The following is a 12,367-nucleotide window of genomic DNA, read 5'->3' as shown; positions in this document are numbered from 1 at the left end:
ATTCTTTCTTTTTCTCCTGCTTCGTTTTTGCTTCTCTGTTTCTTTCTCTATTTCTTTTTCCTTTATTTCTTTTTATTATTATATAATAATATATATATACTTTTTTTGACTAAAAATATATATACTTAAACATTAAGATATAATATTATAATATTATAGTATATATATTTTTTAACTTTAAATTTTTTTAATAATAAACACTTATCCCGCCTCATTTATGAGCAATGGCATAATTATTTCTTTAGTCCTTTTAATTTTTTATTTAATCTATAATTCAACTTTCACCCTATATTCAATTTAGTCCTTATACCTAATTACTCTTAATTTATGTAAATTCACCTAACCAAAACCTAATTAACTACACAACTAGCTTCGTAAATATTCATAATAAATATTTATGAGTCCGATTTACGGGAATGGAGTCCCGAGAATGCACTTTTTTTTATTTTGGTCCTTTTTAATTAATTAACTATCGAAACGTTAAAATTTCTTGACGAAACTTTAATACCATCTTAATGACACTCTGTAAATATTTATAAAAATATTTACGGCTCAATTTATAAAAACAAGGTCCTGGTACCTTATTTTCTAAAACCACTTGAACATAATAAATCACTTATATAACATAAATTATCGAATCAAAAACCTTTTTAAAAATCACATTTGACTCATAAATATTAAATAATAATATTTACGAACTTACTCGTCGGATTTAGTGGCCCCGAAACAACTGTTTCCCGCACTACTGAAAAAACTAGCTGTTACAAATTAGCTTAATTTTAACGGGAAACGTTAGTTGACCATGAGTCAAATGACAAGTGCTACAGAAGTACGATGTCATAGATGCCAGATAAGCACAATGTTTTTTTTTCATTTTGTTTCCATCTTTCTCTCTTCCACTCTAGCTACTATTACAGGGGAAAAAAAACACACAATGACCCACCACCATTTTCATCAGAGCTCACATCTTCATTTCATTCTTTCAATTACCCATTTCAATTATAGTAAAAATAAAACAAACCCATTTCTAAACGCTTGTTGAATATGATCTTTCCATTCCCCTTTGTTTAAATCTTGGACTGCCATTAAAGTTGCTTGAACTGCTTGAACTTCTTTCCAATTCCCTGTAGAGTTCATTCTTGGACCAGCTTGTCTTTGGTTCTCTCTGGATCGAACTCCGACCGATTCTAGCTCCATTGGTGGATGTTTGATCAGACCAAGACCCTGGTCTTGGCTTAACCATCCTCATTCTTGGTGGGTTTGGGTTTGGGTTAGGGTTTATGTTTCTACATGGTGCAAAAGGGTTGGTGCTTGGCTTATTGGAATCTAGTGATAGCCATAGGAGATCGTCGTGTTCATGGCCTGAAGATGATGAAGAAAGTGATAAACGTAATGAAGATATGGAAACCGATTTGAAATCTAAGCTTTTCAACAATGGGAGATTTAATGAAGAATCTGAGGAAGATTTGGAGTTTCTATGAAGAAAATGCTTAAGAGATTTTGAGTTATTATTGGATAATAATGAGACTTTGCTGCTTTGAGATTGAGGTTGGATGGTGGATTAATGGTGCTTAGTGAACATTTTTTGAAACCTGGTAGTTCCTTCGACCTGCTTGAACACCTCGGAGCTTTAGGTGAAAACAAGTAATGATTTGACCCGAAAACCTCCATTAATGAACTTGTTTCCTCCACCTACATGTTTTTGATGTTTGTTTCCGGGTTCTTTTTTTCTATAACAATAGCTAGAGGGGAAGAGAGAAAGAAAGAAGAAAAAAGATGAAAAAAATTGTTAAACAATTTTTTATTAATGATATCATCTATGACATCGTGCTTATGTGGCTTGCCACATAGGCTACTTCACTGACTTGTTATTTGACTGATGGTCAACTAACATTTTCCGTTAAAATTAAGTTGATTTCAAAAAAAATCGTAATGTTAAGGATGTCAATCTAAAAAAAGAAAAAAAGATTAAGGGCTCAAACCCAAAAAACCATAAACGTTGAGGATATTTCCAATAATTATGCTAACAATGAAATACTCGTCTATATATTTAGAAAAAAATATAAGATAATTGAAATGCTAAAGCAAGTGTCCAATTTAAAGTTTGATTTCATTTTGGAAAAGGAGAAGGGTATGAGATGTAGAAAGATTCAACCCAAGATTTGATATTAATGGAATTTATTTTAATTAACAAAAATTCAATTAATTTTTCTTATAAGAGGGGAGATTAAGTTTGAAATTCGAGTTCTAGACTTAACATCTACAAATACTTTAAATCAACGAAAGTATTTTATTTTAGAGTCAATGGTTTGGTTGATAAGTTTGTTAAATTAATTTCTCACGAATGTATAAATGTGTTGATGGGTTGAGTCAAAGTTCGTTTTAAAAAATTTAAGTCTTTGGCTCACTTTTAGGTTAACCTGGTTTACTTAAAAAACTCATTTCACCATTTAAAAAATAATAAAATAATAAAAATAATATTTTGAATTGATATTTTATATATGTATTCATAATTAAATTTATTTTTTTAAAATATTTTTTATTATTTAAATTGAATTCAAGCTAAGCGGAGCTAGGCCAATCAAGGTGAAAAAATCCTTGTCCAAGCCCAGCTCCACAACTTGAACAGGCGTACTTTGCATGCTTATTTAAGCATATAATTACTTTAATTTAATTAATTATATATTTTTATTGTATTTAATTAATATAAATAATTATTATTCAAAGATATACAATTAAAGTATTTTATAACATGATATTTGTTTAGTTATAAATTTTAATAGTTTCAATTATTAAAAACAGAGTGTAAGTAAATATTATTAGATTTTGGATCTCTTAATTTTTTTTTTTTTGCTTTAACGTATTTCAATATTTATCAATTTTAAAATGATTTACTTATATTAGTGTAAAGCTCTAATTTTACATATTTTATCACTATTTTGTAAGTTTAGAATTTTTACAATCCAACCATTAAAATTATTAATATAATTTCATTTATTATGTAAATTTTAAATAAATTAAAAAATTTTATTATATTGATACAAAATTTTATTTTTATTTAAAAATATATAAAATTAACACGCTTTTTAATGCATGACATTATATATATATATTCGGTGCTGTAGCAACTCAAATTAAAAAAAATAATTTATATGTTGGTATTATATTTTATCTCAATTCATATGATACTTGATTGTATACTTAATGAAATTGCATTGCTTGACCGTCTAAGCACACAATGATCTTAAATCTCCTATTAGTGTTTGGGATAGCTTTTAAATTAAGGATAGATAATTGGGATTTTAAATAAAATTACAGATTACCAATTTATATGTGTGAACTCATAAATTCTTTATCTCATCCCCGAAATTATTCATTTAGAAATTTTAATAATTTCGGTGCAAGTGTAAATCACTATTTAAATATTTAAGTTATTGTTGAAATATGTGATGGGCGATTGTGTTTCTAAACTTCTCAGCCAAGAAAATACATATATTCGAAGAACTTGGGATTGTCAAAGCAATTACGTGTGAACCCAACTTCTTCTTTTTCTTTTTTAATGTAAGATAACTACTATGAGATTCTTTGTAACATGTAACTTTATAATTTTGAAGCTATAGTTGAAGTCTTAGGAATTTTATTATAAATTACATATTAAATTTCAAACTATGTTTCGTATATAAAATAAGTTCGCTCCTAAATTTAGAATAAATAATTGATAAGACAACTTTACCGCTCTGTCATTTCATATAATCACTCTATTACGCGCTCTTTCCTCCATATGCAGAATCCTATTTCCTTTTACAAATGGTGGTTATGATCATGTATCAAAATTACTAATCACTTTTGTTCCTCACCAAACACAATCATTTATTTCATTCCCCATATTTTAGCTTGATTTTAATAAATTAATTTGTGCTTAATCATTTCACTTCATTTCTCAATAGGAACAAATAAAAACGTCCAACCGTATTTTTTTTTAAAGAGTGTTTACAATTTTGAGTAATTAAATTCAACTATTATTAAATCGAAATAATTTAAATTAAAATTACCATAACAATAAACATTATCAATAAAAATTAAAATAATTTAATTTTATATTTTATATTTTGAAAGATTAAAACAACAATTTCTGCTGTCATCCCTTATAGAAATATAAATATTAATATAATTTTCCGGTAAGGAGTATACTATAGTAATAAAATATAAATGATAATAATAAGAAGCATATTTTGAAGCCTCCTGCAAAATTTGGGACCTTATATTATTTCTATAATATTCTATACTTGTGGCATGCCGCTTTTAAATATATAATTAGATGTTATTGATTCATAACTTGTCATGGATGTACAAAATTTCAGATCATGATTCAAAGATCGTAGAATGCTGAAATGAATAATTGAAAGACCTATCAGGCATCTTTGACAAGTAAATAATTTATTATTCAAGCTAGACTTTGACGAATTTAATAAAAAAAAATTGCTCAACAAAATTAATAAAAATAATGTTTGATATGTTAGAAAATTCAACTTTAATAATAATAATAATAATAATAAATAAGATAGTGGAAATTAATTAAATATTATTTCATTTGATATTGTTATTGTTGTAGTAATTTGAACGTTGTGGTTTTAAGTCTATTTAAACGTTTAATATTTTAAATTCGAAATTTGATATTAACCCTAAACTTAAACTATGAACTTTAAATCCGAAATGAGAAAAAGTATATAATAATTATAATTAAATTATTTCATGAAGTTAATTAAGGAGTAGGAGCGTGGTGATCAGTTACAAGTTCATATCCTTATGCCATTTCAATTAAGGACTGCATTTTCCAACGTCCCTTTGCCTTAATTAGAAGTTGAAATGTATTTCGGTTCCAATCCTCTGATGGCACCTCCACTTACCTTTGGTAATCTTGTCTGCTATCATACAAACTATATTAGGGTGTCGTAATCAAGAATCAATAAGGATGTTGCATCTCATCTATCCCGTTTGATGAAAATAATACCAATCCTATTCTCACTATTATTTATATTTTTAGATAGATTTCTTAATTTTTAAAATTTATATAAATCAAGGATAATGAAAGTACTATAATGACCTTTATATTAAAAGTTAGATTGTGTTTTGTCTTTTCTATTAAAAAAATATAAATAAATTAGTCAATGTACATTAAATTAATGAGCAAACTAGTCATTTTACTTAAAATTTTTATCTATTTCTACTATTCAAAACTGGTGTGTCTAAAGGAATAATTAGACAGTTACATATTGATTTTTTAATAGAAGGACCAATTTACTCTTAGAGCAAATGTACATGAATTAATTTACTCAAATTTTTAATAAAAAGATAAAATATACTTTAACTTTTAGTATAATATATTTTTGCTGCCTAAATTACACTGAATCTGACCTTCATTTGAACGTTGTTTGGTCAGGATATCTCCTTGCCAGAGGATCAAGTTCTCACTCACCTTCACTCTCTCTATGCTTCTTAATGCAAATATTAGTATAACTAGTTTTATACCCCTATTTAGTAATTGATTTTTTTCAAAGAAATGTATATGTCTCTGTGAACTTTTGTGACTACTTCTTCAGCAATTGGATCCTTACTCAAAAATGCATTGCATCTTTTTAAATATTATAAAATTTTAGTGGTGTTGAGATGATAATTTATGTGTACTTCATCATTAATTAATATGTATAATTTTTTTAAAAAGATTTTTCAACTTTCTTTTTGAAATTTATTGAATTTTAAATATTCGTATGAGAATAGTCATGCCAATATCATTAATTACAAAATCAAAATAAAACAAATTGATTAAAAATTAAAAGTCAAAATGAATAAATATTAAAAAAATAAATTTATGATTAATCACTTTTATTATACCCTAATTGCTTTTTAATCCATATTTTTAAAATATTAAAAATTGAATGTATAAAATATTTTTATAATTTAAAAAAATAAATAAAATATCAATTGAAGAATATTATAGTCATTAGCAGCATCCCATTGCCCCCCCCCCCAGGCTCAAACAACGTCATTAATGATTCCAATCCCAAATCTCTTTCATAAGCCGAAATACCGCTAACATCACCCACCTATTACGTCGGAGAAGAAAACAACCACCAAATGTTCGTCCAATCACAGATCTGCCTCACCGCACACTCCCACTCTCTATATTTCAGCGCCCTTGTTTGGATGTCAGGAAAATACAATTAGAACGAATCAGAAAAGGTATATTTTATATTGTAGATTACTAAAATTTATCTACTTTTGACACCTGAAATTCATGCAATTGAACTCCGGAAAAGAACCGTTAGAAAAAAACTCATAAAGAACCGAATTTGGTTTAAAATTAGCCAGTTAAAAGACAAAATAATGGCTTGGTTGTATTTTTTTTAATCTTTCCCTTTTCAGTTTCCTTCAAACCAAACAGAAAAATTGCAGCACTTTAAAATCGCTTTACACATGAATGACATCTGTCAGAATCTCAAATTTTCTCATGTCTCCCTTCTGTATTTACAAAAAAAAAAAAGGACTTCTTTCTGTTGATTTTTGCTTCCTCCTAGTAACCCAAAAAACAGTCGTCGGAGAACAAAGCAAGGAGATCCTTGAGGTCACGTGAATCAACCCCGAGTCTCAAGGCTTCCATAACGCGCTCAAAAACCAGTACGTGACACGGTATATGAAGCACCCCTTTTTGCTCGTACCCATACTCCTGAGCCGACTTGTTAAGCAATGCAGTGAAAACCGGGTGGTTCAGCAACTCGGCGTTCACAACGAACAGCTCCATATCTTCCCCTACGTAAATGGGCACGTGACCCTCGGGGACCGACCGGCGTGCTTGCTTTTTCAACAAAGAGACGGCGACGCGGAACGGTTCGGGTCGGCGGGTGGAGGTAGTGCGATGTCGAGCGGTGGAGTCGGAACGGAGAAGGCAGTAATGGGAGGAAGCGTCAGCGACGCGGGAGAGACGGCGGATGAATCGCTTCATTTTGGAAGGGTATTTTCGTGGTTAGATTTTGATCTGAAATTGTGTGTTCGTTTGTATGGAAAATAGAGGAAATGTATGTAGGAGGTAAGAAGGCAGAGTGAGGGGGAATATATAAACAAGAGGAAGACGTGGAAACAGAGAATAAAATGCTAATGATGAGAGAGAAAGAGGAGTGTACAGGTAGGCCTAGGAGTACTTTGTAGGTACACTTATATTTAATTCGCATTTTTTTTATTACACTTTCTTTCTTTCTTTCTTTTATATTTTTACTTATTATAGATCGCAATTTTTATTAATTTTTTATTTATATCGGAATTTTGTTTTTTATATTATAATTAGTATGATTCCACCTATGATTCGCATGAGTCAAATATTTTTTCTAAATTTTAAAATAAAAATTAAAGATTTTTTTTTATATATTTAGAATTTAATTCTCATATTTTATTTTAAAGAATTTAATCATTCTATTTTTTAAGTTAAAAATTTAGGTTTAGTTGTTATCATTCAAATTCTTTTGTTAAATTAGTTAGCATAACATTTTATTTTATTTTTTTAAGAGAAAAACACTTAGAAGCCATTTGACAAAAAATGATATTGTAATAGACCTATATTTAACAAAGATTTCAATAATGTTAACAATTCTTAAAATTCATGTAAGCATTTTAATTAGAATAAAATATTTAGACAACTAATAACATTGTAAAGGTTGAGGTATCAAATTATGTCAAAAGTTAAAATATAAAGGTTAAATCTCAAATTTTAGCGTAGTATAGGGACCAAAATTGAAATTTGACCTTTGATATACAATATTAAAAAAAAAGGGATCAAAAGTTAAATTTAACTATTATCTTATAATGTAGAAAAACAAAAGGACTTATACGTGTGTCTTGTAAGAAAAACCTAACATTATAAAAGTTGAGATACCAAATTATATAAAAAAGTTAAAGTATATAGATTAAATTATGAGTGTAGTATAAAGACCATAATTGAAAATTGACCATTACTATACAATTTCACTTATCTTGTCTAGACCCTTTTTTGTGTTAGAAATGAGTTTTTAAAAATAATTTATGTCAACATTTTAACCAAAATAGTTGAAGATAGTCACTATTTGAATGAACTAATGTCATCGTAAAAGTAGATGTCAAAATTATATCAAAATAAAATGAAAAGATTAAATCCCAAATCTGATAATAACAGAGGGATCAAAACTAAAAATTACCATAATCTTATAGTGAAAAAACAAAGGTACGAAGCAAAACACATGTAAGGAAGGCCCTTTTATATATAGTTTATAGATTTTTTATATTTTATTAATTTGCATACAGGGGTTATTTTTTAAAATACGTATTTTGGGGATATTTTAACATTTGTGGGTGTCGAGTTCGAGGTGTTTGTAAATGTCTTAAAATTTATTTGGAAGTAATCAGGGATTAAATTGAATCAAAACATAAAATTTAGGAAAAACTAGGAAAATTTAGAAAATAGGGGTCACATAGCCATGTGACACAGCTTAGATCGTGTGAGCATTCGAATTAGGGACACACAGCAGTGTACCAGTCTTTCTCATAGACCGTGTAACTTACTGACTTGACTCACACAGCCGTGTCGTAAGCTATGTGCTAGCCAGTGAAACCCACTGACTTGGCTCACATGGCCGTGTGCTAGCCTGTGCAACTCACGGACTTGAGACACATGGCCGTGTCTCAACCCGTGTTCCAAATCATGTGAACCTGCACTTATTTTTATAAATGACACACAACCGTGTGGTCAGGCCGTGTGAGGCAGACTACCGTGTGATAGCTCGTGCCCCAGGCCGTGTGTACCAAAATTTAGCCCTACAACAAATCATATCATCACTCGTTCTTGCCCAATAAGACACTTCATTTGCTCATTCATTCAATGACTCAAAACAAGCCTTAAACACTCACCCATATACCAAATAACAACATATAAATTCTAACCAATATGCCATTCAATGCACCTCAATTTATAAGCAATTCAATACCACACTCTATCCAAGATTTTCTTTCATAAAAACAACCATATCTAACTCAACCGTATTAACCACACATTTAAACATTTCTAATCCAAATACACACCATGATATTCATCAATATGTAATATATAGATATCTTATTTCAACATTACATGACACATTCAAAAGATTTATTTAGCCTACTATCATCCACAGTTATTGACACCAACATTCTTTCAACAAGACTTATATACATGCCACTACCCAAAGTAAGATGCAAAAGCTACTAAGATAGATGTGATAATGTGAGTTTTGTGGTTGATCCTTTCAAACGGTCAGTAATGATTGTCTACAAAACAACATAAAAGAATATCGTAAGCTTACATAGCTTAGTAACTTTAAACTAATTGCACTCAAATTATTCAATAGATTAATACTCTATTTTTAGGGGCATCAATGTTGCCATACTGAAACACTGAAGTGCATTCAGAGTACGAATGTGTGTTAGGGGTATCAAGGTACGAATAAGAGCACGTATGTGCAATCAGGGGTAGCAAAGTACAAATAAGGACACGTTTAACACCGTAAACCCGGCCTAGACAACCAGACCAAGTCTAGAGAGTTATACCATCGATATTAAAAATACCATATTTATAACTTAGTCATAATAAATCATTCAACTCATGATATCAAACACAACAATTAACTAAGTATAGAATCTTCTCGAACATCATACTATCATATAATATCGAAATTCCTAATAGTAGATTTAAAGGAAAGATAAAAGCTTGACTGAGCTCCCACAGCGCCGACACGTTCAAGTTTAAGAACCACTTGAAATTAATCAGTAACAAAATGAGTTGGAAATCAGTTTGTAAAAGATGTTCATTCAATTGAAACACATTTATAAAATAAATCCGGAATCTCAAGATTTGGTTAAGTGAAAATAGCAATTTTAGTTCGAATATGGAATAAATCAGTTACATAAGCAGAAGAAATTTTAGTTTCATTTATAGAACAAATCAGATTCATATGCAGATATTCCTACCCCCATTCGCTACACACAATATTCGGCCATCCCAACACACTATTAATGGCATTAAATGCCCAACCAACCCTACACACCATAAAATGTCTATCTGACACGTTTATAGAGACGTAACTTAGCTGCTAGATCAAGAATGCGACAAAGCACCAGATTCATGTTTATACACATCGTGGCTTAGCTACTAATTTAAAATAGATTACTTCCTTCTTCACAATATCCCATCCCATGCAAATGTAGAGTGTAAGTATCCACAACATGTGTTCAGTCATTCATATTCATTTCGCAATAGATAATATGTTCACTGTTAGAAATAGTCATTACAGTACACATATAGTTAAGTTATCCATATGTCAATCATAGAGTATTAGAGAGTTCTCATACAATCAAATTTAGATCATTCATATATTGGGGAGGTTTGTGTTAATGCTGGACAACCCTCACGGCCTCAAAAATAAGATTTGGACCCTATTTATATGCCACATGGCTTGGACACGCGCCCATGTCCTTACCCGTGTGGCTCAGACGGTCTAGACACACGCCTATGCCCTTGCTCGTGTGACTCACACGGTCCGGGAACATGCCTATGTCCTCTGCTCGTGTGGTTCTAAAAAGTAAATAGTGAGTTACACGGTTTGGACACACACCCGTGTCTTTGCCCGTGTGCCTCACACGGCCTAGGCACATGTCCATGTCCTTGGCCTTGTGGTCCTAAGTCACAAATAGTGAGTTACATGGCCTAGACACATGTTTGTGTTCTTTGCTCGTGTGAACCCTACACTAACATGGTCACACACAGCTTGGACACACGTCCGTGTGGCTTCAAATCGATGAACAGTGAGTTACATGGCCAACCACACTGCTTGGGCACACGCTCATGTGCCTAGCCGTGTGGCGTTAACAGCCACATTTTTTTGCATTTGAAATTCACAGAATTTAATGTTTTCAGTATTCGCCTGAAGAGATTTTGAAATAGAAACAACATGGAGAAATCGTGGAACCTAATTTAACCATTCAACAACCAATCAAACAACTAAAACAATGAATCATCATACACATTAACACTCAAGCAAAATTGTTGAAACCTCGACGTTAAACTTTCAACGATGAACGCTTATCGACAATTCGATAGCACTAATTCAAAATAGCACGTGAAGGACCACTTCCCTTCGTATTCCCCCTAAGGAACATATTAACGACCAATTATCAGAGAGTTTATGCAAAACAGTCAGAAAATTCTCAATCTAAAAACAAAAATAGAAACTAATGAAACTTCACAGAGACATAAGGTTTTCTGACAAAACTTACATAGAAATCTTCTAACAATACTCCAAACAACTTAAGAGTCTTAATTATTCCAATACTCACTTGTCAAACGTAATCGAAAAGGAAAATCCAAAGGAGTAAAAAGAAAGAAAGAAAGAAAAATAAAAAGAAAGAAAAGGGAATGGAAAGGGAATTAATGTAACTTTAATTGTTAACTAACTACCAAGACAATTCTAGTATTTAACAAAAAATTAATAACACTAACGCTGAGACTTGAACACATGATCAGAGAGTGGACAGATGCTTAGCCATTAAACCAAAAGGCTTATTCTTGACACAGATTTATACTGAATTAAACTTAAATGTGTCATTCAAGGATAACAGTTACCTTAAATTAAAATAAAAAAATTCTTAAAGATGCAAATCGAGCTCCTGACCTCAATCACATAAATAGAACACAAAACCACAAATATAGAGACTCAATTATGATGGAATCCAACAATCAAACCTTAAAATTTTGGGGCGTTACAATTCTCTCCCCCTAATAGAAATTTCTGCTTCGAAATTTACCTGGCTCAAACAGATACTAATATTGTTGTAGAATTGAATCTTCAGATTCCCAAGTGGCTTCTTCAGTCCCGTGATTTTGCCACAAAACCTTAACCAAAGAAATATTTTTCTTCCTCAATATAACAGTCTAATTTTAAGTGGTGTCGGAAACAGTGATTCGAGATCACTAAATCCGACAAGTAAGTTTGAAAATTTAGTAAATTAATATTTATGAGTCAAGTGTGACATTAGAAATATTCTTAAATTAGTGAATTTTGTGAATTAAAAGAATTTATTAAGTCAAATGAGTCGAAAACGAGGTATCGAGATCTCAAATTCATTAATTGAGCCATAAATATTTTTATAAATATTTATGGAGTGTTATTGAGTTAGTATTAAAGTTTCGTTAGAAAATTTTAACGTTTTGATAGCTAATTAATTAAAAAGGACTAAATTGTAAAAGGTGCAAAACTTGTTACAGTGATTAAATAGCTTAAATGTCTAATAAGGAAGGATTTAAAAGGCAATT

The 12,367-nt window shown here is 30.4% G+C and overlaps 2 protein-coding genes across 2 annotated transcripts; both read right to left on the bottom strand.

Annotated features, from left to right (window-relative positions):
- Positions 1 to 1,027: 1,027 nt before the first annotated feature.
- LOC107960523 (uncharacterized) lies at positions 1,028 to 1,671 on the bottom strand. The gene is made up of 2 exons (XM_016896860.1): positions 1,593 to 1,671; positions 1,028 to 1,455 (listed from the first exon to the last, which is right to left on the bottom strand). Exons 1-2 carry the CDS (start codon positions 1,669 to 1,671, stop codon positions 1,028 to 1,030), a joined length of 507 nt encoding a protein of 168 aa, XP_016752349.1.
- A 4,651-nt stretch (positions 1,672 to 6,322) lies between these two features.
- On the bottom strand, positions 6,323 to 7,145 carry LOC107961175 (auxin-responsive protein SAUR71). The gene has a single exon (XM_016897390.2). The coding sequence runs from the start codon at positions 6,998 to 7,000 to the stop codon at positions 6,572 to 6,574; it is 429 nt and encodes a 142-aa protein (XP_016752879.1). The 5' UTR covers positions 7,001 to 7,145; the 3' UTR covers positions 6,323 to 6,571.
- Positions 7,146 to 12,367: the final 5,222 nt, after the last annotated feature.

Source organism: Gossypium hirsutum, chromosome A05, assembly GCF_007990345.1.
Source record: "Gossypium hirsutum isolate 1008001.06 chromosome A05, Gossypium_hirsutum_v2.1, whole genome shotgun sequence".
Lineage (NCBI taxonomy): Eukaryota > Viridiplantae > Streptophyta > Magnoliopsida > Malvales > Malvaceae > Gossypium > Gossypium hirsutum.
Note: the sequence above shows the minus strand (reverse complement) of the source record. Positions and strands in the feature narration are given on the sequence as shown.